The sequence below is a fragment of the Aulostomus chinensis genome, chromosome 12, assembly GCF_037954235.1.
Source record: "Aulostomus chinensis isolate RoL2024-O1b breed Wild chromosome 12, RoL_Achi_v1.0, whole genome shotgun sequence".
NCBI lineage: Eukaryota > Metazoa > Chordata > Actinopteri > Syngnathiformes > Aulostomidae > Aulostomus > Aulostomus chinensis.
Window position 1 is genome coordinate 1,768,444 of NC_141331.1, and position 25,115 is coordinate 1,793,558.

At 49.5% G+C, this 25,115-nt stretch overlaps 4 protein-coding genes across 31 annotated transcripts in view; 2 read left to right on the forward strand and 2 right to left on the reverse strand.

The window, feature by feature from the left end:
• Positions 1-11,752, forward strand: part of lrrfip1a (leucine rich repeat (in FLII) interacting protein 1a) — a 36,454-nt gene extending 24,702 nt beyond the window's left edge. For 24 of the 28 annotated variants that reach the window (XM_086219521.1, XM_086219522.1, XM_086219527.1 and 21 more), the window contains 8 exons: positions 50-175; positions 611-682; positions 1,033-1,203; positions 1,873-1,965; positions 2,085-2,177; positions 2,316-2,408; positions 2,613-2,745; positions 4,395-7,605. In XM_086219521.1, the coding sequence (XP_086075647.1) occupies positions 50-175; positions 611-682; positions 1,033-1,203; positions 1,873-1,965; positions 2,085-2,177; positions 2,316-2,408; positions 2,613-2,745; positions 4,395-6,589 (2,976 nt within the window). In that variant the 3' untranslated portion in view covers positions 6,590-7,605. Of the gene's footprint in view, positions 1-49; positions 176-610; positions 683-1,032; positions 1,204-1,872; positions 1,966-2,084; positions 2,178-2,315; positions 2,409-2,612; positions 2,746-4,394; positions 7,606-7,775; positions 7,826-10,321; positions 10,443-10,535; positions 10,616-10,697; positions 10,803-11,223 lie in introns of those variants that run through there. The other 4 variants (XM_086219523.1, XM_086219526.1, XM_086219548.1 and 1 more) reach the window with 3 other exon arrangements.
• On the forward strand, positions 11,752-24,615 carry maip1 (matrix AAA peptidase interacting protein 1). The gene is made up of 7 exons (XM_086219550.1): positions 11,752-11,927; positions 12,012-12,144; positions 21,368-21,739; positions 21,822-21,893; positions 22,648-22,774; positions 22,862-23,027; positions 23,104-24,615. Exons 2-7 carry the CDS (start codon positions 12,037-12,039, stop codon positions 23,180-23,182), a joined length of 924 nt encoding a protein of 307 aa, XP_086075676.1. The 5' UTR covers positions 11,752-11,927; positions 12,012-12,036; the 3' UTR covers positions 23,183-24,615.
• On the reverse strand, positions 14,643-16,721 carry LOC147251696 (olfactory receptor 11A1-like). The gene has a single exon (XM_086221155.1). It carries the CDS (start codon positions 16,564-16,566, stop codon positions 15,637-15,639), a length of 930 nt encoding a protein of 309 aa, XP_086077281.1. The 5' UTR covers positions 16,567-16,721; the 3' UTR covers positions 14,643-15,636.
• tyw5 (tRNA-yW synthesizing protein 5) lies at positions 16,788-21,864 on the reverse strand. The gene is made up of 8 exons (XM_086219549.1): positions 21,090-21,864; positions 19,910-20,064; positions 19,680-19,749; positions 19,564-19,608; positions 19,359-19,496; positions 19,025-19,112; positions 18,407-18,523; positions 16,788-18,333 (listed from the first exon to the last, which is right to left on the reverse strand). The coding sequence occupies exons 1-8, from the start codon at positions 21,168-21,170 to the stop codon at positions 17,984-17,986; spliced, it is 1,044 nt and encodes a 347-aa protein (XP_086075675.1). The 5' UTR covers positions 21,171-21,864; the 3' UTR covers positions 16,788-17,983.
• Positions 24,616-25,115: the final 500 nt, after the last annotated feature.

Here is a 25,115-nt window from a genome sequence, read left to right on the forward strand (position 1 = left end):
CACGTCACAGTGGAGCTGCTGAACACTGCCGTGTTGGTTCTGTCTCCAGGGGTCTCGTGCAGCTTCGGCCTTAACAGCAGCGACCCTCACCTCCTTAGGCGGGACGTCCTCCCGCAGAGGAAGTGGAGAGACCTCCATAACCGTGGACGCCGAGACATCCATACGAGAAATCAAGGTAATGATGATCACATGGAGCCAACTGGAAGAGTCTGGTGAAATCAGTATGGAAACAACAAGTTACACTTTTCGAATGGTTTTAATTTATTTTACATGTTTAGTTGTTGAGTTCAATCTGTGTTGATCTGTGGAAGTTTCAAACGTTTGTATATGACATTAATATGAGGCTGAAAGTTTTTTCCAAGTTAAAAAAGCTCAAGATTTTCAAAAAAAAATGTCCAAAGACATGATGATAGAAATGACGTGGATCAGGAGGCCCATGGAGACCCTGAACCCTCAGGAGGAACTGAGAGAGCTCAGGACCGGTCTTCACTCTTCATTTTCTTTCTGCACACACGTCTGTCCTCGTCTTGAATGTCCTCCTCCTCCGCTCGTCTCTCTGCTTGACCTCTTCTGATGTCGATGCTCTGTGCTTGTCTGCCCGGGTCTTCAGGAGATTCATGAACTGAAGGATCAGATTCAAGATGTGGAGAGCAAATACACTCAGAACCTAAAAGAAGTCAAGGTAGAACCCTGAGAACCTCCCAGACTGGCCGGGTTTGCTGAGTTATTGTGCATGTTGAGTGCTTCGTCCTTCACATGCATGAACATGAACCTGCAACTGTTCCAGACTGAAAGCTTTAGTGTTTAAATCCTGAAGGACAGTCATACTCCCTGATTGTGGTGCAAATATGAGCGATGTCAGTCGTGAGTGACTTCAACGACTTCTGCATGTTTTTGTCTTCACTTCAACGTCTAAACTTGAACTTCCTCCCACAAGGCAGAGGAACATGCGCGGTGTTCTTCTCTGCTCTTGTGCTCTGTGTTTATCTCATTCCTACTCCACCTGTTAAACTGTGGTACTTTGTGTACTAGGATGCACTCGTGGAGGTGGAGGAGAAGTATCGCAAGGCCATGGTGTCCAATGCCCAGCTGGACAACGAGAAGAACAACCTGATGTACCAGGTGGACACGCTCAAGGACTCGCTGATGGAGCTGGAGGAGCTGCTGTCCGAGTCCCGCCGGGAATACGAGGAGAAAGTCAAGGTGTTAACACACTTTTAAACCAGAGAGACATAATGTGCATGTTTCACACACTCGGAGAGGACGCACCCACAGTGTTGCACAACAGGAACGAGGCCTGCCTGGGACACGCAGGGGCCCTCTGTGACAAGAGCGTAGCGACGGCGGCTGCAATAGGAAGTCTGAGTTGATGTAGCAGAGCAGCTCCTGACCACGTACGTCCTACGAACTCCTCCTGGGTTTGCCGACACAAACTCTTTAGAAGTCGGACACAGAGAGATTGGAATGTTTAAAAGGGGCTGTAGGCCAGTGAGACCACTTCTGTAGATGTAGGTGAGGCCTTTTCCCACTTCAATTATAATGTGGCAGAAATGTTAAGATGTTCTGACTGGAACGCTCCCCTGTGGTCTGGAGCCACGCGGAGGGCAGAATGTCAGACACTCGGTTAAAGATGGCAGCCGCTCTGTTTAATGGACACAGTGACCGTGTGAAAAGAGACAACATTAAAAATGGCCGAGTGGTGTGAAGGTGACCCCCGTGAACAAGTCCTGGCTTCTCTCACTGCAGTGTGGAAGTGTTGTTCCCTTCCTTTACTAGCGTCCTGCTTCTGAGACGTGTTGGATGTCACGGCTCAGGGCCGTCCTGCGGCAGATGTTCCACACCAGCACTTGAACTTTGTCTTGTTCTTCACAGGAGTACGAACGAGAGAAACACGCCCACGGCGTTCTCCAGTTCCAGTTCACTGAAATGAAAGAGACGCTCAAACAAAGCGAGGAGCTGCTAAACGTGAGTATCGGTTCTGCCAGTGTGAATGAATCAGAACCCTGGCTGGGTTCTCCTCCTGTCGCATGTCACTGCTTCTTTTCTCTCCTCTGCTTTCCAACTGTCGTCCCGCTGCTGTCCAGGAGATCCGTCAGCTGCGTCTCAAGCAGGACGGTTTTGTTAGAGAGATTTCTGACCTGCAGGAAACGGTCGAGTGGAAGGATAAAAAAATTGGGGTACGACCAGCAAGCTGTTCTGTTGAGCTCTGGGTTTTTAGCCTTCTTCATCATTAACTTCATCTTCTTTGCATGAAACCACTTTTCACTTCCTGTACACTTCTCTTTTCATTCTGGCCACCTCTGGGTTCCACGCAGGCCTTAGAGCGACAGAAAGAATACACAGACGCCATCCGAGTAGAGCGAGATGAGCTCAGAGAGGAGGTGGTGACGCTCAAGGACATTCTCAAGGTATCCTGGAATGTGTCTGAGACCTTTATCACTGAGTCCTGCTCTGAAGTTGTAGAACTGCAGTGGAAAAATGTCTCCTTGATCGGCTGAAGCTGGAAACATTTGCTGCCTTCATAGTTGTTGAAAAGTTTGAAACGTGGACGCATCTGAGATCTTCCCAGTGTGGAAAGTTGGTGCTCACAGCTCTCTTCTTCCTTTTGTCAGAAACATGGAATAGTTTTGGGACCTGATCTGAACATCAACGGGGATGCCAGCGGGACACAAACTGACGGAGACTCCGGTCCTCCAGCAGCTCAGGAGACTCAGGCCCCGCCCACAGACGGGAACAGCATGCTGGGTAAACACACCTTCCTTCTTTGTGCATGGCTCAGCATCAAAGTAGCTTTAACTTCAGAATCATACAGACGGATGCATCGCTGCTGGTGCCGGCGGTGCCGGCCTCAGCCTGCTTGCTTCTCCTTCACCCTCCTCACGTCTGCACTCGTCTCAACTTGTGTGTCTGAGCTTAGAGGGCGACCCAGACTTCAACCAAACACGTTCACAGACTAATAACGGCGTGTTTGATTTGATGATGGACAACAAAGTGTGAGTTCTTACCTCAGCCCTGTTTAATGGCCACAATTCCAAAATGTCGGTTCCATTCAGGAGGCCTCCAGCAGGTCTGGTCATCATCTGCTGCTCCTGCTAACAATCAAACACACACACACACACACACACACACACATTCCTGCTGATTATCCACTCAAAGTAAGAAAAGACTCCAAAAAATAAACACACATTACAAACCCAGGTCAGGCGTGAAGATCAAATCAACATGTGTTTTTTTTGTGTCCCGTATTTCGATTTCAGTACTTTAGATTTACAGAGATCCCTCGCTAGAACGCAGTTCACCTTTCGCGGCCTCGCAGTTTTGCAGATTTTTTTTTTAGTGCAGTTTTGCATGCTTTTTTATATAGCTCATTGAGTTCTGCGTCCTGATTGGCTGTAGGTCATTGTCAATCAATCTCCTCGGTGCCGTGTGTCCTGTACAGCACAGAATGCATTCAGTTTGCCAAATTTACATAAATCTTTGATTGCTAGCAGTGTGACTCTGGAGTGCTGAACTGTGTGCTTGCTAGTTTCCTCCCCAACAAACCCCACAATGTCGCCGAAGCGTTCTGCTCCGTCAAAGGCACCTGCGGTAGCACCCACAAGACAGAGGAAGATGCTAACCATCGCACAAAAAGTTGGACTTGTGGACGTGCGAAAGGAAGGTAGAAGCTATGCGGCAGCTGGTTTTTATGACACTGATATTTTCTACGAAGCTTTGAACTTTGAGAGTTTAAACAAGAGAGAAAAGTGTGAAAATGTTAATGCCTGTCTGAGAAAAGTTGAAAAGTGTGTAGTGAGGGGTTTTACAGCCTTGAACCATCTATAATAATAGTAAAAAATAAAGCTGACTACTTGGTGGATTTCACCTATTGCGGGTTATTTTTAGAATGTAACTCCTGCGATTAACGAGGGACCACTGTAGTCCTCCTCTGTGGGACGTTCCTCTGTGAAGGGAACCAGAAACGTCTCATTCCGTCATTTCCCTTGTAGAAACATCAGGTGCCTTCTAGCGTTTCTCTGCTAACCCTTCTTTGGTACTCACCCTTTAGCTTCTTCTAACCATTACTTCAACTCATCTGAAGTCATCCATTTTTAGGTGCTGTTGTTGAGTTCTAGCATTTGTGGTGCAGAGATAAAAGGTGAAATCCTTCAGCTTCCTCTTCAAACTTGAGACCATCAGGCGTTCTGGGATTGTGAGAACCTTCACGTTGGTGTTCCTCTCTTCTGTTTCCTCCTGCTTCATCTGGCCTCTGCTGCTCTCTCAATCAATCAGGTGTTCGGCCTTCTCTGACCTCTGCTGTCGCACTTCCTGCTGAAGGGTTGGCTTCTTACATTGATGTCTCATGTGCGAGTGTTGTGTCCCCCCATCACCATGTGCTCTTCATGATCTCTCAGGCAGCACAGAAGAGTTGAGACGTAGCCGAGAGGAAGAGGCGGACCCACGAGAGCGTCATCCGGACACGCTCCAGGAAGGAACGGGTGACTTGAGCTCCAATCAGCTGGGTAATGTTGCTGATGTGGACGCTGTGGAAAGAGAGATGTGTTCCAACAGACAGGACGTTGGAGACGAGGATTCTCAGGCTGAAGTTAATGAACTTCCAGCTGTTGATGAAATGGTTTGCGGGCCTCAAGTTGAAGGGTCTGAAAACAGTCCAGAGGAAAATGTTGCTGGAACGAGCAGCTCGGGAGGAAGAGTCAGTGGTGGTGATGTTCTAGAGATGGCGAACAGCCCAGCAGTAGAGCAGGAAAATGAAGAGGCGAGAAAGAGAGAGTCACGTCCTTCTGTCGCTGAAGTCGCCAAAGAAGAGTTCATCTCAGAAGCCCATCAAGAACCTGAGAACGCTGAAGAAATATCCAGTAAGGTTCAGCCGGAGGGTTCTGCTCCGGGGAAAAAGAAGAAGAAAAAGAGGAGAGGCAAAAAGAAAGGAGTGCCCCACGAGGAGAGGAAGCAACAGAGAGATGTGAAGGAGGAAGATGGAAGTGATCAGGAGAACAGCAAATCAGAAAAAGAAAATGAATCTGTTTCAGCAGCGGAACGTGACATTGATGGTCATGTGACTGTCAACAAATCAAAGATGGATGAAGTAAATGTGCAGCAAGATACAGAGGAGACAAATGCAGTGGAACCAGCAGAATCTCAGGCTGAATCCCTGGAAGAACCAAGGGTGGAACCTCTTCCAGACGAGCAGAACGACAAACTACACTCAGAGGATTCAGATTTACCTGCAGCCATCGTCACACACGACCAGGTTCCCGAGGAAGATCCTGAGCCGAACAACAATGCTGCGACTGAATCCGGCTCCCCTGGTCATAATGGTACATGCGATAATTCAGAGCTGATTCCAGAACAAACTCTGGAACCAGAGAACATGGAGGAAGTAATGAGTTGTGCTGCGGAGGCTGATCGTACTGAGGGTGTTAGAAGCCTGGAGGACGGGTCCAGCATAGACCCACTCAGACCTGCAGGTCAGGTCTGCTTCTCAGGAACTTTTGAAGAAGGTGGAGCTGAATCACATGTTCAAAGCCATGTGGACGCTGCTGTGGAACCTGTAAACAGTTCTGAAAGTGAAACTAAAGCGTCTCTGGAACCTACTGATGACATCACTGATGGCCTTAAAAGCCCGTCGGGCTCAGAGCTGCTGTCAGATTTACCTGCAGCCATCGATGCGCACATCCAGGTTCCTGAGGCAGTTCCTGAAACGGACAACAATGCTGCGACTGACTCGGGCTCCCCTGGTACTGATAATGGTACATCCGATAATTCAGAGCTGAAACACCACCTGTCAGAAGAGGAAAAGCTGAGTGAAGTTGCTCCAGTCAAGCAAGAGAACTCGATGACTGCGACTCAGGCATCGGATTTGGACGAGGCAGGAATCCAGATGTGTCTGGTTGATAAATCCAACACTGAAGCTTCCTCAGAGACTGAACTGATAGATCCAGATGGTCCAGAGGAACCTGGCACCAAGCAGGACCACCAGGATGAAGGTTCATTCACTCAAGATGATCCGGAACATGGGAGCGGCCAAAATGACAGCGGACGTAAAGATTCCTGTCTGCCCCCACAGCAGGACAGCGAGGAGGAGGACGGGGATGAGGAAGGCCAGTCTTTTGATTTTGATGACATGGACGTGGAGGCAGCGATCGAGATCAATGATCCAGAACAGGAAGACCTGGAGGAGGGTGTTGAAGTCGTGGCGGATAAGAGCGACGACGACGGCAGGTCAAGAGAAACCGAGCCGGTCAGTGATGAGGACCAACGGCGTTCTGGGGATGACGTGGAAGAGGACGATTCTGCATCTCAAAACAAACTAAAGTCCCAGGAGGACACAACGTCTGAAACAAGGCAAACACAAGGAACCGAGCAGGGAAACGTCCCCGACGCAAAGGACGAGAACGTTGAGGAGGCAGCTGTGGAGGAAGAAGGGCTGGACGCCGTCAAACAGGAGCTGCAGGGGGGAGAAGATGTGGTTTTACCAAAGAGTCCCAGCCAAGTGGGCCGCAACAAAGAGTCAGCGCTGTCTGGGAAAGATGTGAAGAAGAATGGAAAGAAAGGCAAAAGCAAGGGCAAAGAAGAGTGTAAGATGTCGTAATGTTTCCTTTCGAGGAACCTCAGGTTGACCCTCATGAAGACTCAGACCCCCTTTGAGGTCACTGACCCTGCTACGCAGAGCTCGTTTGCCTTTCAGACGCCTTCAAGTGTTTGAGCTCAGAAAATCGGATCCAACTTCCCCGAATGGCCCTTTAAATATCTATGAGAAGGATCATTGTCTTGGCAGTTTTAAATTATGCAAGTTTTATAGCAAGACGTTCCTTCTTTGTTTCCTTTTAATAATTCTTTCAAAAACTTTCGAAGGAATTAGCAAAGACCCTTTTTTGTTGAGGTCTGAGGGAAGGTTGAAGCCGACTTGTCTGGAAAGGCTTCTGGGCTTCTGACAGGTTCTCAGGTTTGAAATGAAGGGACGGTGCTGGCGCTGACGCCTGCTGGTAAAAATGAAGGCTGCACTCTGGTATTTGTCACCATGCAGTGGCAAAGTTCAACTCCTTGTTTGGTTCCTTTGCTGTGTTGCGTTTGTCATTAATTCAGTTTCTAATTTTTCTGTCCATGATTTTCTGCTGGTTTTCAAAGCGGAAACCTCACTGCACTTCCCCTGAGAAACGTCGCTTTACATCGCTCTTTGGCTAAAACGTCCATTTCAATTGAAAACTGTAATTTCTAGAGATGAGAGTGTTACTTTGAGTTGTGCTTGATGTTGTTGATGAATGAGGAAGATGCACACTTGAGATACTTGATGAAGAGCGTTCTGCTGTGTCGTACGTCATAGCTCATACGTGTGACCTGGTGAAACCGTCGTGCTCCTGCTCGGTTCGTCCTGAAGAACAAACAAATGCACAGAAACTGTTGGCTGCACTCGATGTAAACGACGACAGTGAGATGTCAATAAATGTGTCGCTGTGACTGATCTCAAGTGTTGATGCGAATCTGTTTTGGTCGTGACGGAACTCAGACACCAACAGGCTTGATCGCCGTCACATTGACGCTGCAGAGTTTTTGCATGCTAACCAGCACCCCCTCACACTCCGCTCCAACCCCCACCCCCTCCCGGATGCCTGCACTGTTGCATGCATCAGCCTCCCCCACTGACCCAGCCTCACCCCCTCCATGTCTTTGGCTCCACCCACCCTGGTATGTTGACTTACTTTACCTTGAAAGAATGCTAGTCATTTGAGGACGCTGGGACTCTGACGTGACCCGAACTTTTCTGATTGAACTTGCAGAGATTCGTCTGAGGAAGCTGGTGGACGAGCGGGAAAAAATGATCGAGCAGGTGAGTCGACAGTTCACCTGTCAGACGCGTGTAGATCAGCCCCGTGTGGCAACACTGTTACATTTTGAAATCATTGTGAAAAATCGTATGCTGACAGAAAAAATTAACAACAAAAATAAAATGTAGTCTTCTTTTAGTTTTATTGAGTGTAAAACCACAATAAAAGCACCTCATGTCTGAAGACCCGACTGGAAAGAAATTTCCCTGTAAGAGGGGCGACGTAAACCTTGGAGAGTTTAAGTACTGAAATATGAAGCATGTCAATGCTCAGTCGTGTCCGGTGACACTCGCCATTCCCTCGTAGGTGACGTGACCACGCTTGCTGGAGCCCCTAAAAGTTGTTCATAGGTGAGTCCAATATGAGTTGTTAAAAAGGTTTAACCCTCACATACCGTTCAAGTCCCTTACCTTCACAGTGGGTCAAAATTGACCCGGCCCAGGAACTGCCCTTGTAGCAAGTATTTTCAGTAAAGTTATGACCCCAAACCTGTTCATAATGTTTGAATGACCTGTGCTACTTCAAAAAATGATTGATTTGTCCTTCCTGAATGTTTCAAGGACCAGGGAAAGTGTATTTTTTAAGTTTTAACACCACTCGTGATTGGTGAATTATATATTTTGGAGAAGAACATCTATTACACAGGATAATTTCATGTAATAAAAAAAGTCATAATGATTTGAATTTATTCTATTCCATCCATGTTCCCCCTCTTCTCCTGTTGAGGGTGGTGGGGGTGGAGCCTATCCCAGAAGCCTTCCCCCTGGACAGGTCACCAGTCCATGGCAGGGCCAACACATAGAGACAGACAACCATTGGCTCTCCCAGCCACGCCTACGGTCAATTTAGAGTCTGGATCAACCTGGTCCCTCTTGATGTCTTTGGACTGTGGAGGAAGCTGGAGTACCAGAGAGAACCCAGCAGGAACAGGGAGAACATGCAGACTCCACACAGCCTCCCGAGCCGGGACTCTAACCCAGAATCTTCTTGCTGGGAGGCCACAGTGCGACTGTGGCCACTGCACCCCCGTGGATCCTTCTTGAGCTGGGCCAGGCTCAGATTCCTGCGCTGCCCTCACGAATGCTGCTGAGGCTTCTGTGCGGGGAGGCGTTGTCGTTTTTGCGTGGACGAGCCACAAGGGCCTTTCCCAGCTCCTCCAAAAAGAACCGATGACGAGGGGCCAGTGGGCGGTTTTCCTCTTGCAGCTGTTTGTGCCTGTGACTTCACCAAGATTGTCGTCTCCGCCCTTCTTGCATTGTAGTCAAGGATGATTGCTGGTTTTTGGTCTTCCCGAGTGCTCATAAGGATCTCATTCTTGTTCTTCTTCTTTGTATGAGACAACTGTGGTGTCCTGAGTAAAGGCACACATAGAAGAAGACCTCTCTTCCCCTTGTTGCAGGTAGGGCAGGTGGCAGCTCAGGTGTGTTCCTCCTCACAGTGCCAAACATTGTGATTTTTTTCTTCAGCAGCACCTGACTGAGCTCATGAGATGTAAAGAAATGATCCCAGGTCCTCTCAGCCCTTCTGCCATACCAGTACAACCCACGTGCCTTGTTTCAAGGTCATCGTGACCTCTGTCACCTCTTTCCCTCTTTATATATTCACACCAACATGACATATCAATTTGACCCCACTGGGAGATGTAGAATCCATCGAAATAGATGCGGGTCAAATTCGACCTGTAACAGCCTCAAAAGGGCAAAAAAGTGTAGCACATATCCAAAATTATGTATCAATATTTTAAAATTATTTTCTTGTATTTTGGGCCACTTCAGGAAAAGTCATCAAGTTTCAGGCTTAAAGAATGACGTTGAGGGTGTTTTTACTGCTGTCAAAAGTCAAAACGGGTCACGTGACCTGAATAGTCCGTGAGGGTTAAGAAGTGTCAATCATAAAATATAAGTTCCTGAAGTCTAAACAAGCAGAGAACAACCATGTCATCAATCTCTCGGCTACACTTCTGCGTTAGCTTGTCACCATGGTTACAGTAGACGGAGCCTCTATGCACTTGTGCTAAAAGGTTTAATTCTGACCCCATGTTCTATAACATCAAGGTAAACGGTTGAAGTGATACTTTATCCAAAAAGTACTCCATTGTACTCACTAGTAGGTGTCTTTAGCTCGCTAAGATGTAGATTTTCCCTCCTGCCTTACTTCTGTCAGAATGCAGGAAGAGCCAGTCATGTATGTAGTTAGTTTGTAGCTAACAGAGAGTGGCGGCTAGCAACAGCTAAACTGTCAAAAAACATGGGTTTTCAAACTGTTGATTTATAATCCAGGTGGTCTTCATCCAGCTGTTTGCCCAGTAATCCACCAACTCTGACTGGGATCTAAAGTAACCACCAGAACTCGAACCTGAGGCTCTGACGAGAATCTGAAGCAAACGCAGCTACGTTTCATTTTTATAAAACTGCCCAGCTCACTGGAAATGTCTTGAGGTCGAAGTTATCATGGGGGCTCTGTCAGGAAAACAAATACCTGCTCTCTCCTGTGTCCAGGTGAAGAAGCTGAAGGCTCAGCTGGAACAAAAGACGCAGAGAAACGGCACCGACAGCGGGTCGAGCCTCGACGGTGAAATCGTAGAGAACGGCAGCGAGCCATCCATCATGGAACTGCAGAGTGAGTCTCCATCCTGGAACCGCAGCAGGTTGTTTCTGAGAGGCCTCGTCCACCTCGACAGTAACATGGTTGTCCATCGTTTACGTGTTTCAGGAGATTCCAGCCGGCAAATCAGCGACATGAAGTTCAAACTCGTGAAGGCTGAGCAAGAAGTGACGGCTTTAGAACAAAACGTGAGACGAGAAGTTTCGACACAGTCCAAGGTGGCTTGTTAGCAGGATGCTTATCTAACGGGTCTGTGTCTCTGGTTTCCAGGTGACCAGGCTGGAGGGTCAGGTGACTCGCTACAAGTCTGCGGCAGAAAATGCAGAGAAGGTTGAAGATGAGCTAAAAGCAGAGAAACGGAAACTGCAGAGAGAGGTACAGCCCCCTGCTGGACGCTTGCCCTCCACTGACCATAGATGAAGGAAACGCTGCGTGAAACAAGCGTTCTGCAGGTTTCAGGGTGATGAGTGTGAATTCTCTTGTAAACACGCAACTAAATATTAACGTAGTTCAATATTTGACGTGTCAGAAAATAAAATGTAGAAAAATTGGTTCTAACACCTGAGTTACAAAGGAGGTCTCAAACAGTTTCATGCAGCAGAGCGTCTCTGGAGCAGGAGACTGAGCTGTGGACACACAGCAAAGCTCGTTTATGTAAAATGTCCTATTTAGATATATTTATATTTATAGAGAGAGAGAGACAGAGGTCGTAGGACACACGCGCGAGCATGTCAGATGAGTGCACGCCAGAAGGAACCAGCATGTCTCACGCTCTCCTCCCTGTCCGACCACACAGTTGCGGTCTGCGCTGGACAAGGTGGACGAACTGGAGGCCAACAACAGCCATCTGTCCAAACGGCTGGAGAAGATGAAGTCCAGCCGCGGCCTGGCCCAGACGCCCTAGCAGCCACGCCGCACATCTCCTCCACCTGGCCGCTCGCCTGGGACAAGAGTCGGGTCGCTCGCTTGATAGCAAAGAAAAAAAAACATAAAAAATCCACTTATAGAGAACACAAACAAGCAACGTGCCATTTCTGTCTGATGAGGAGTGTGTGTAGCCATGTGCGCACACTCAGGAAATCCATGTGGCGACGGCTAGAGGACACGACTCCGCCCCACGGAAACATCACTCCGAAGACTCGTCTGTTGTCATGACGACGTTGTCGAAGCGTCCTCCTGCTGCTGCCTCTGGCCTCGTTCACATGGAGGCGGTGCGACATGTTCAGGACAGTTTGTGTGTTGATGAATGAACAAGCACACGTGTGTGTTTTCCTCGTTTGCATCCAAAGCCAAACTATTTTTGATTGTTGATGACTCACAGTAGTTCATAACCACGCGGTCACAGCTTTCCCTCGAGCTGCTCCTGCTTCACGCGGTCCTCACTGTCGGCTTCTGCACACTTCCAACGCGGAGACAACAGGGACTGGAGGTGGTGACGGCAGGAGACGCCGGAGACACTGGGGAGACGCTGCGTCACTGTTTACAAGCTTTAACGTGTTTGTAAGGAAGCAGAGCGGTGTTTTCTTTGTGCAATAAAACTTAAACCAGATTTGTATTCGCCTTAAATCAGTGTTTTACTTGAAGGTCATGGGTCCACAAAGACCATGAGATGAATCACTGTCAATGGAGGCCGGCCCGGTGGAGCAGTGGTCCTCCCTGTGGCCCCCAGCAAGAAGGTTGTGGGTGGAGCCCCGGCTGCAGCACGGGGTCTTTCTGGGTGAGTCTCCATGTTCTCCCTGTTCCTGCTGGGTTCTCTCTGGTACTCCAGCTTCCTCCACAGTCCAAAGACATCAAGAGGGACCAGGTTAATCCAGACTCTAAATTGACCGTAGGCGTGGCTGGGAGAGCCAATGGTTGTCTGTCTCTATGTGTTGGCCCTGCCATGGACTGGTGACCTGTCCAGGGGGAACCCCGCCTCTCGCCGTGTGTGTGTAGATGGATAGATGTCGGGGCCATTCATCAAGGTCCTCCTTTCTTTATCTGAGAGGTTCAATCAATCACAATGAGAAAAGCATCAACTGTTAGACAGCTGTTACTACTGTTGCCATGGTTACTGCTGTGGTTGAAGGCTCAGGTCGTGTACGGTTACCTGTAGAGCTCCTTTGGTCTCAAAGGAGCCCTGTGATAATGACCTTTTTGACCTCCTCTGTCACAAGTATGATGAAATCCGTTGTACCGCTCGCCTCCTGGGCCAACTTCTGTCGCTGAGCCCGACAGTCATGGAGAGAGTTGGTGGAGCTACCGGGTGTTGCATCATTTGTTGTTGCTGGTCACTGATGCGAGGTATTTACCTGGTAGAAGATCCCATTAGGCCACCCACTGGGAGCACTGGGTCATTAGTCACTGCTTCCAGGCCGACTGGAGTCACTCCAGCCCCCTGAGGCCTGAGGTCCCTCAGTACAGAACCCTGCCGCCAGCTCTACTTTTTAACTTTACTTTTCTCTGTATAAACAGTATTTTTATTCCCTGCCCTCTGTTGAAGCGCCTTTGAGCAAGGTGCCGTGCCACTTTCTACACCTGATGGTCAGATTAACAACCTGGATGATCTCATGAAGGTACACATCAGGAGGTGACGTCACAGAAACAAAACAACTTGAAGTGAACCGGAGGTAAAACAAGGTGGCGGCAACGCAGTTCCAAAGCCTTGAGCAGCAGGAACGGTGCGCTGGTCCAAATCCACCCTGAGCTGCGGGTCACAGCTCTTCTGTGTCTTTTCAGTGTAAAGAACGATGTTTCCACAACTGCTCAGACACGTGGAACATTCACTGCCAGTCTGGTACCATCCCGACTGGTGTGGTCCAGTCTGGTAAAGTTCTGTGTGGTACAGTCCACTCAGGTACGGTGTGGTCTGGTGCAGTCCTTTTTGGTACGGTACGGTCCTGTCTGGTAATGTCCTGTGGTCCGGTCTGGTACGGTCTTGTCTGTCATGGCCCAGTCTTGTACAGTCCAGTCTGATGCAGTTCTGTCTCATACAGTCCTGTCTGGTACGTTCCCGAACTGATACGGTCCAGTATGGTATGGTTCTGTCTGGTGCAGTCCTTCGTGGTACGGTCTGGTTTGGCACAGTCCTGGCAGGTACAATCTGGTCTGTTGTGGTCCAGTTTGGTGCAGTCCTGTCTGTTACGGTCCGGTCCGGTCCGGTCTGGACTGTAACGAGTGTCACTTTGTTCTTGTGATCCTGGACTTCTAGTTTTGTCTGTGGTTTCGTTCTTGAGTTCTTTTCTTCCTCACGTGTTTGTGTTTGATGTTCTTCCGTCTTTGTTTCCTCCTTCCTTCCTGCACAGTCGGATGTTAGCAACCTCAACAACTTCCTCCCCAGTTGTCAAAACCAGTGATTCTCAAACTGAGGCACGTGTACCACTGGTTGTCCGCGAGCTCACAAGCAGGAGGGAAGATCCCAACACCCCTGGTGGTGATCAGTCTGAATCCCTCTGGTAGGGACGTGATGGAGCCGGAGCTCCCGAACCGGCCGGAACTCTCCCCATGAGTGTGTACTGAGCCCGAACCCAGTGTGTACCGAGCATATACTGGGTGTGTACAACTATTAGAAGTACTCCAACCGAGGCTCCAGCTGTCTGCTGATGTCACGTGTTCCTCCATCAGCTGGATGGAAGCGCCGACATCAGAGGCCTCGTTATTTTCCTACATTTATAAGATACTTGAGTGTTTGGTCAGTGATCAATGCATCAATACAGAGATCAGTTACTGGTACCAAGTGGATCTTTCCATAGTGACCTCCCAGTTCACCAGACCGACTCATCCAGTCACACCAGTTCCGGTTCATCAACATATTCCAGCAGGTGGGTTTCATGCCGCCCCCTGATTGGCTGAGGTGTGGCCCCTCCCTCTACTCGCAGTGCTTCATTTTCACTGAGGTGTACTGACCCACTGGACTAAACTTTGATCTGTAGTTTGAGGGTCCAAGCATGAGCTCGGTGTACTTGAACTCTGATACGCCTGTGTGGAGCATCAGAGTGTGTTTGATTTCTCCACCTCCACGGATGGTGGGGTCACATGTCTGGCACTGGGTCACAGATTCCCTGAGCAGGAATCACCTGTGGGCCCTCATTTACCTCATTCTGGTCCCCTGGACTATAACTTTGAAAAACTGTCTAAAAAAACCCTGTCTGGGTTGTGGAGCGTACGAACCGAGGGGGGGGGGGGCAAGAAGAAGTAGACGAGAGTGAGGGAAGTCAGTCAGCTTTATTTGGCTCTGGAGAACAAACGACAGATGGAGGAACAAATGTTGTCTTCTGACCAGTGTCAGAGGCCCTGCCCCTCCCCTGCTGAGGGCCCTGCCCCTCCCCTGCTGGGGGCCCTGCCCCTCCCTGACTGGACAGATACCTGCTGATATTGTAGTTGTTCCTCGTAGTTCACACTCGAATGAAATTACTGCAGTATCCAGAAGCAGCTCTTGTCACAATTTGTCTCTGTGGTACATCTGAAATATAAATACTATGAGTTCTTAGAGGGGGGGGGGGGGCATTCAAACTTCTAAAAAAAAGAGCATTGAAAATGTTCAGTCACCCATCGTCATGTTGGAACTCACGTCCTGTAATTCTGAACTGACACGATACGTTACTGCTCGCACTGCGACTGCGTTCTCTTCAAAAGATGCAACGTAAAAGGGAAAGGGTGAGGGCCGGGGTGAGGGGGTGAGGGCCGGGGTGAGGGGGTGAGGGCCAGAGTGAGGGGGTGAGGGCCGGGGTGAGGGGGTGAGGGCCGGGGTGAGGGGGTGAGGGCCGGGGTGAGGGCCAGAGTGAGGTGGTGAGGGCCGGGGTGAGGGGGTGAGGGCCGGGGTGAGGGGGTGAGGGCCGGGGTGAGGCCCAGCCTCCGTGGTTGGCAGGAAAAGAAGATGACAATAATCATGATCTTCTGTTGGAAACCAGCGTGAAGCCACAGGTTCCAGGTGTTTCCCTACGTTCTGACACTGTTGACCTCCAGGGGAACTTCCATGTGTGGGGAAGTCTGACTGAACCTGAGGGGAACCTGACACACTCATGCTGTCTCAGACAATAAAAGGACAAGAACAGTGACAGGGTTCATCTGAGGAGTCGCATCCTTCTGACATTTGACACCAAGCAAACTCCCTCTGCCTCCAAGCGGCGCCGGTTCATCAGCCGTTTCACGTCAGCTCCGTTTGACCCAGCAATCAGAGAGTCAACATGAATGCGTCTTTCTCACAGAGAGAGTTGTGTGTTTGCGTCACTCAGGGCGTGGCTTTGCCGCAACAGCACAGCCTCTGGAGGTGGTTGGAGATTTCTCTCATCTTCAGGCCGTAAATGATTGGATTAAAGAGAGGATGATAGAGAACGATTTGAAAGGTCATTATCAGACGGACCGTCTTTGAAAACTCCACCTCCACCTGATCGCTGACGATATCAAACACACAGGAAGAGGAGAAGCTGAGTAGAACCAGCAGGTGGGGTAAACAGGTCTCTGCTGCCTTCTTCCTGACTGCTCCACAACTGTGATACGTGATTATGAATATCTTTGTGTATGTGGAGAGAATGAAGCACACAGGCAGAAGAGCAACATTCACCAAAACCACCAGACCGTACACAGAAAGAACTCTTAAGCTCACACAGTGAAGCCTGTGGACAGAATTACGGCAAAAAACACTGCCCAGAGTAGAACTACAGATCTCCAGTTTTGAGATGACGACAACTGCTGCTGCAACCTGGCAGGCCGGCAGCAACCAGGCCAACGCTAAGAGAGCGCTGACGGTCGTCCTGCTCATGATGGTTGGGTACTGCAGAGGTCTGCATATAGACACATACCTGTCATAAGCCATGGCTGCCAGCAGTAAGAAATCTGAACCTCCAAAAGAATAATACAGAAAGTACTGGACAAGACAGGCTGAGTAAGAGATGATCTGTCTCTCAGACAAGAAGTCCATCAGAAGCTTTGGGTAGATAGTCGTGCTAAACAAAACAGAGTTGAGTAGCAAAGCTGCAATGAAAATGTACATGGGCTCATGAAGGTTTCTGTGGATCCAGATCAGACAAATGATGGTAGAATTACTGCACAGTATGAGGAGATATACTGCAAACATGATCACAAAGTAAAGGTATCTGTATTTGACCACTTCTACATGACCACCAAGGGTTAAATATGTTACATTGAGTTCAGCCTCCATGAAGCGTTAACAGTGAATACAACATGCAGACTGAAACAAATGAAACCACCTGACAAGTCAGAGCGACGCTCCCATGAACACGATCTCATTCATCGACCTGATCACACAACTTCCTCTCCACAGTTCAGGTGTAGTTCAGAAGAAATACTTCGAGACTCCCCCCCCCCCCCCCCCCCCCCGAGGAACTCATTAGCTCTGTGACTAAGAGCTTTTATCAAGTAAACATCTTTGTCAAACTCCGCAGGGTCTGGATTCATGCGTGCGATGAACAGTCCTCCCGTCGTGTTGATGTGGAACCGCCGCGTCGGACGGCGTGGAAGCCAAAACACTGATTTGGTTTCCATGTAAAACTCGTTGCAGATCACCATCATTCATCCCTTCTCTCCTAACCACGGTTGCTACAACAAAAAATCCACAGAATACCGAGACGTCGAGGTCAAGGGTTAGTTATGGCGCTACAGATTGTTGACGAAGCAGCAGAAATGTCCACCATCCGCTCAGCAGACGCGTCACGTTTTGTGGGGGCTTCCTGTCTGGTGGGATCGGGTAACCTGTCAAACTTCCTGTCAGCCTCTGACTCCACCTTCACGTTCTGTTTGATGTGAGAAGGTGCGATGGAGGAAGAGCCACCAGCTTCAGATGAACCTGGGATTCATCAAGAACACTGAGTGGAATTTGCCATCAAAAACTGTCTCCTCCCCTTGTTATGATGCTGTGCTGCCAACGCCTGAGCCCCAACGTGGACTCACAGGTCCAAGACCAGGAGACCAACTGCCCCGTCCTGGACCGGTTGCATCCAAAGGAAGGCTCCTCCTCCCAGGCAGACATGCTGCCACCTCATAGGCCATGGGAGTGTTTAAGGCCAAAAATCAGAACGATGTCAACATCACCAGGTCGATGACATCACCACCTCATCCTCTTCAAAGTTAGCAGTACTAGTTAGCATAGGGGTCACATTTCCATGACAACCTGCAGTAAAAACTCCCAAACATCCCGAGGACCAGCAGGCGAACCGGCAGCCAACAAACGCCACGACTGGTTGATGTCAAAGGAAAACCTTCCACTCTTAACCAAACCCCCACCATCGTAGGGCTGGAAGACGTCAGGCATGAAGCAGAGGGCCGGGTGGGGGGGGGGGGGGGGGTTAGAGGTACCAAGTACTTCCATGTACTAAGAGGACTGTACAATGACCAAGTACTCTTTGGATAAAAGTTGAAAAAAGAGATTAAACAACCACGACACAAATCAACTGATCCAAGACCTGTGGTTGCAACCATCACATGACTAAAGGAGGAGGAGCGCGCGCACGCGCACACACACACACACACACACACGGTGCGGCACTTGTGTGCGTGTGAGCCATTTAACTTCTCCATGCCGATGTCAGGCTAAAACTCAAGGAACAAATCATGATGCGTCAAAATGTTTTATTGCTGACGTCATGTTTCTCTGGACTCCCGTCCTGGTTCGCCGGATGTTGTTGGGCGTAATTTGCGATCTGAGGATTCAGGCTCGATGGACAGTCACAGAACGTCCGCCCCTGGATGCGCTGGATCATACGACGCCCGTAGAAGTCCCGGTAATCAGGTGGCAGGTCATCCAGGAGGTGCAGCACTCTTTCCAACACTTGAAGGGCTCGACCTGCCGCCACTGGGTCTTTATTGCCGTATGGGTCCTTCCTGTCGTAACTGTCTGCCGCTAGATGGCGCCAAAACACATTAACACCCACACCGAACTGTAAAGCCAGGGTGTTGTGGAACCACAGCGCTGAGAAACAGTGAGAAACCCAGTTAATGTTGGAACTGGGATGAGAAAATAAACCAGTTTATAATCGCCTCACCGGGAATAAAGAGCAGATCTCCCGGCAGCAGCACGCACTCGTGTCTCACCGCCTTCACGAACTCAGGGAACAGCTTCAGGTCCGGCGAGTCGATGTCCAGGACCTCAGACTTGTCACCTGACCAGTTCAATCAAATGACATCATGATGTTGTGTCCTGCCATTAAAGAACACCCACAAATCAAAGCTGCAAGCGGCACTAATCAGGTCCAGGCTCAAGACTCAAACTGTCCCTCTGCCACGCCACCTAGTGGTCGACGGCTTACAATGAGCCTCACTGGACACCGGGCTGAGTTAAGAGCGCTGATGTGCAACTTAAGATGGAGGAAATATGATCTTTTGGACCAGGTGGCGTCCTCGAGAGAGCCGTTCCTCCACAGATGAGCATCAGGATCAAATAGTTTGAACAAGTTATTGTACCAAGAGCACACAGACTGTCGTCACAGGCGGGTTTGAAGAAGCTCCGTCCAGCAAAACCACTTCAGCTTCATTATGGTGCCCCCTGCTGGTCAAGCATATATCACATGTATGTTTTTCACCATTTAAAGCAACAAGAGGAATCCCAGCTGAGGACCGGAACGCTCCAGGCTGACGGATCTCTGATCTGTTTGCCCACCTACCTGACAGATAGAGGTGCAATGCATCCTGGGGGCTGTAGAGAACCACCCTCTTGGTCCCCGTCACCTGAGCCAGCAGGTTGTCCATCACCTGGGAGACAAAGGGCAGAAGATGAGGCAGGTTACTGAGGCCTGGATCTCCACCACAGGAGAGAGGAACCAGAAGAATTTGAGGCTTCAGAGCAGTGTTTGTTCGAGGGGTTCTTCGTTTCCACATTTAAATGAACTTCAGGAACACAAAACCAACTACAACGTCATCATAACCCCGCTGTGCTGCTGACGTGTCCTCCTGTTTACACACGTGTCATCAAACACTGTTTAGCTGAAGCGTCCTCACATCGTAGTGGGTCCACAGCTGCAGGCCGCAGGAGCTGATCCGGAACACGCTGGAGAAGAACTGATGAGGCTCAAAGAAGTCGGGGACGTGGAAGTCGTCAGCCAGGTCGGGGAACTGTCGGCTGAGATCAGCTGGTTCCTGCCGGGGACCAAGAGTCACGTCTACATGTCGAGACATTCAGACGTTGGCGTTTGTTTCAGGGTACCTTTCGGACGTCTTCTCCCACAGATCGCAGATAATAGCTCTCCTCCTAGAAGAAGACCGACTCTTATCAAAGAGGACATCAAACACTTTACATGACACCGGTCAAGAGAGACGAACCTCAGACAGGAAGAAGTCAGAGTGTCTCTGCTCAGATGCCCTTCGCACAAACTCATCGAACGGCAGCGTCCTGTGAGGAAGAGATGGTCATCTCAGTTAGTCTGTCTGAGAGACTGCAGATTGAATAAAAAAAGGAAAGAAAATGAGAAATCTGAAGTGTGTGTGTGTGTGTGTGTGTGTGTGTGTGTGTGTGTGTGTGTGTGTGTGTGTGTGTGTGTGTGAGATCTCACTTGTACACAAAGTTCTTGTGAAGGAAGTTCATCTGTGGAACAGTGGACACATGAACCTTGATGTCCTTGGCTCCTCCTTTCTGTGCGAGGTACTCGGTGGTCCACCTGTCCAGGCAGGGTCCCAGAGACACGCCCCTGAGGACGGCTGGTCGACGCTGGACCACCGAGTCAAACACACAAAGTCGCATCATATAAACACACGGACATTGATAAAACATTGCTGGAGGTTTCAGAAGTTCACTCATGAAATTATGGTGACGTTTGATGACATGTCCAGTTGACTTTCTATCTTTCCTTCCAGCGCACGAAAAAAAAAAATTTCATAACAGTGAATGTTACACAAAATTGCTGAACTCTCACTGGACTTAGAATGAGAAAATGTAGCGCCAAAATAACCCTCGGCCACTGAACCAACGTGATGGACAGACAGCTGCATGTCCTCTGTTCCTGAGGGAGACGAAAAATGTGTGGATCCCCAGTCAGCTGGGACACTGGCAGCCCCGTTGGTCCTCACAAACATGTTTTAGCACTCCTCTGAGGCTTCGTTCATCCAACAACGACCACTGCTGACAAATGTGGATAAACGGTCAAGCTTGACTCTAAAGGACAACAGCTCCAAAGCGTACCATCACACACAATGGTTTCCGACATCAGTGCGTCCTCCTGGGGCTGCAAAATGAGCTCATTTACTCAAAATTACTAAATGACCTCCAGCCAATTTCACACTGCAGGAATTAAATTCATTAGAAATTCAACCGTGAGTCAAAGCACCCTTTTAAATAAAGCCTGAGGCCACAGAGGTGTTCTGGCTGCACCGCCATCTTTGACAGACTGAAGAAAGCGTCTGTGCTGACACAAGTTCATTCTTCTTATCATTGATCATTGAAGGACAAACAGAGGGGTTTCATAAAAACTAACATTTCCTCTTAGACCACAAGTGATACTGAACGGTAATATCAGTCAAAAGAATTGCAGTTTGAAAACCTAAACACGTATAGATATTGTTTATATATTTGTATATGAACAAAATGTAAACTTTACGAGGATATAAGCTGGAGAGAAGCAGCAGGAACGAGACTGGGAGCGTTTATCAGGAGCTGGTGACGTTTCTGCTGCAAAGTAAACCAGCTTCTTCTTTGGGTTTTGCTACACGAGAGACAGACACACAAGAACATGTTACCTGTGGATAAATGTCTCGTAGGAAAACCTCCCTGTCTACACCTGTGTATGTGGGCACAGCCACTTTTTCCTGGATCGCCATTTAATATGGTTTGCGAGGAAAACAGCAGAAGTTCCCTGTGTCACATTATTAGTGCTCCCCATGGAAACAACGACGGAGAGCGATCTGACAGAAAAGTTAAAAACGTCGTGCGTGATCGTGGATATTCAGATTTTCTTTGTGTAATAGTTGTATGTTTACCTTCACTATGTCACTATATTTAATATAGCATTGTTTAGGGTCGGAAGATACAAGCTGGCGGACAGGAACACGTCACGAGTCAAAGCAAGATGGCGGTCCTCCTGACCATACTCCTGACGAGAGGCAGCTCCAGGTTCCTGACGACACCCAGCCTCTCTCGGCTGTTGAGGCGGGAAACCGTAGGCCTGAACCCGCCCGCCAGGACGCCGCGGCCCGTGTCAGCAGCTGCCGGTGTCGCAGCAGTGGTGCGGGCCTACAGCTCGGACCAGGGCCCGCGGAGGCGGAAGATGGTGGTCCTGGAGATCCCCGACCCGTACAACTGGATCCGCACTAGGATTTACTTCTTTCTGATCCGAGCCTACTTGGACCAGGAGTTCAGCATCGAGGAGTTCTCGGAGGGAGCGAAGCAGGTCCGCGGGCCAGCTGCTGATTCACCTCCTGCTGTTAATTAACCTTTAAGCCGCTCTGTGTCTGTTGTTGTGTCTCTTGCAGGCCTTCTTCCATGTTTCCAGACTGTTGTCACAGTGTCAGTTTGGGGCTCTGGAGGGGCTGGTGGCCGCCGACGTGAGTGTGTGTGTGTGTGTGTGTGTGTGTGGGGGGGGGGGGGGTAGGTAAACTCAACCTGGCTGACTCTGGGTTTGGGTTCATTTGAATGTTTCTGCGTCTCAGGATGAGGTGAAACAAACACAGTCTGGTCAGACTCAAACCAGGTCGGTGGAGGTTTGAAGCCTGAGTCAGGCTGCTACCGATCCGCTCCGTCCGGACACTCTTTCATAAGATAAGATAAGATAAGATAAGATACCCCTATCCTCTGTTCGTCCCTCAGTGGGGAAATGACAATAAAGAAACTACAATAAACTACAGTCGCGTAAACAGTGGTTGCAAAGCATAAAGTTCTCCACTGAGACGTGAGGTTTATGTCTTGTAGACTTCTTATGTCTGGACACAGCAAATCCCAGTTTACAAAATAAGAGTGGACAGAAAAGATTTGATGTGAGACACCAGTCAGACCCCCCTGCAGTCACAATCGGCCTCAGCCAGTTTATGAAGGCGAGCACGTTCAGCAAAATGTCCTGAAGTGTCACGCGTAAGCCTGCTGGTGGCGGCGGTAAGTCTCCTGACTCCGGCTCTCTGTGGGTCTCAAGTGTTGAGACTTGAAGGGATGAAATGGTCGCTGGTTTAAATAAACTGCTTCAAATCCCAACGGTTGGTTTCACCGAATCAAACGATCATCGGCCTTCTGGGTGTGGAACGCGGGTCTGCGGCCCCACCTCTGCTGCAGGAGGCTGAACTCGCAGGTGGGTCTTCTTTATCACAGCTCATTCAGAAACTGGAGGAGAAGTGTAGGCTGCTGTCGTCCAGCGACATGACGGCGCTCTCGGCGGACCCGGACCAGCTCATCCACACCGCAACAGGAGACGTGCGCATCCACGGCGATGACGACGGTAGGTCGCGAGGACCGCCGCGGACCTCATCGGCGCGCAGGTCGCGGGAGCAGAGCTGATTAACCGGCAGTGTCTCTGTCTCCCCAGGGAGGAGGTTCGTCAGCATTCTGCTGCGATTCTGGTATCTGACCAACGCTCACCTTCCTGACCCTGGGAAGGCGGGAACACCTCTCAAGGACACTCTGACCTTCAAAGTGACGTTCGGAGAGCAAGAAGAGGAAGAGCACAAGATGGTGCTAACCGCTAATTATGAGTGAGTGAACGTCTGTGTGTGCACGTGGAGCCTGTGAGCTGCAGCACCTCCTCATGACCGTCTCTCCCTCTGACAGGTTCCAGAGGGAGTTCACCGAGGGTGTCCCGCCCGACTGGACCATCACCAGGATAGAGCACGGCACGCTCATCGACTAGCACCGGTGTCTGTGAGCGAGATCTGAACTGTCCCCTGCAGTGTTGTGTTGTTGTTTTTTTAATTTAATGAAACGGAGGGAGGAAGCAGCAGTTGTTCCACGAAAGGCCATCAAGAGGCGGAGGACCACGCCGGGACCTTCTCGGTCGGATCTGTTCTCGGAGACACTCTCAAACCAAACCCGCTGCATGGAACCACCTGTGGTACTTCAGCCCTGCAGTAGCCCTGCAGTAGCCTTAACCTGGCCTTAACCGCGATTCCCACGGCGCCAGTCCTCCACGCTCCCTCACCACCGCCACCTAGTGGCCATATCAGGTTGCCTCTCCTGTAGGGACATCACCAGTTGCCAGTGGGGCTGCAGACACGTCATGAACTTTGGTTTCTTGTATCCTCGCAGTGGTGACGCGTTGTTAGCAGCAACCTCTGGTCCAGAGACGCCATCGATCCACCCAGAGAAAATACTTTGTTAGCCTACGACGTCTCAAACAGAGCCGGAGAGAAATAGTAGTCCCACCCCCTCCAGGAGCTGGACTGCTGCTTCTGACGTAGATCTGCTGTGGTTTGATTTCTAAAAACAGATCAAGGTGGTGTTGAAATGGAGGAGTGGCGGTAGTGACCGGTACCAGCCGGGAGTCCATGTTCTGTCACGTCTGTCCTCAGAACACTCAGGCAAACAACCTGGTAAGTGCTCGTCTTCCTGACGGAGCCCTGCTCAGGGGTCTGGGTTGGATCTCCTCGTGTCCTCATTGATCGCTCCGTCACCAGGGTGGATGGCCAGGGTCCCTGATCAGCTGATGTAAACAGACACGCTGCGTGCCAGCGGTAACGAGCGGCTACGACTGCTGGTTACCGCTGGCAGCCTGGCGAGCTTTGTGGGGCGTGACCTCCTCCTGCAGATGTAAAGGGCTCATTCTGACCCTCTGACAACACAGTCGCTCTCATGAGGCCACGATAAACCAGTGACGGCGGTCATGAACGTTGGGTCCTGGTCCTGCCAGGAGGCCCTGGACCCTCTGAACCCGTGCTTTATGTCTGCTGGTGGGACTGGAAGTGCAGTATTTATTCTTGTTCTTGAGGTCATTTAAATCTGCTGCTCACTCTGGCACAAGGTTCAACTTCATGAGCCAAATGTGAAATCATGTCATGAAACTCTGGCTGTTGTTTTCAGTCTGGCAGAGACGAAGTGGCGACTGAACTCGGGTTCCGTGCTTGTGAAAGCAGCTCTACCATCGTTTGATTAAAGTCTTGAAAACTTGAAGACGTCTTCGTTTTCCTCTGCATTTCTGTTTTTTTTTCTCCAAGATTATTTTTATTTATTCTCAACTTTTTCGTTTTTTGTATTAAATTATTAGCCTTCACTCAATGGTCAGCAAAATGATGGCGGAAAAAGGTGTTGTGCTACAATTCAGTGTTCAGTAATAAAGAGTTGAAAGGACATGTTGAGGTCCTGTCTGTTCCAATATGGTTTTTAAATATAAATGTGTGTGTGTGTGTGTGTGTGTGTGTTTAGTCAAGCCTGAAATCATTCAAACTCCTGGAAAATTTTGACTTAGTTACTTTATTCAACCAGCAGGTTTTCTCTTGACTGGGAATGACGCCGGCGTCTCCCAGAAGACAAGAAGAAGACGTACAAGAGGCATCATTGTGGAAAAGTTATTTCTCAGAATCATGTCTGGAGTTATTGTAGCCTTCTCACTAATCATGAGAGGCTGACCAGCTGCACAGCTCCACTGGTGTTCTACGTTCTACGCCAGTCCAGGAGATCAGGGTGATGGCTCAAGATGAATAGGCAAAAATACCAGTCCCATTATTTAAGAACACTGAACTAAAAATGACTAAAGGGTGTCTGTTCTGTCTCCTATCAGTGCACCAACTACACTTGCAGCAGCACGAAAGATGAATTGTGTTTCTGAATGAAATGTGAAATAAAAATAT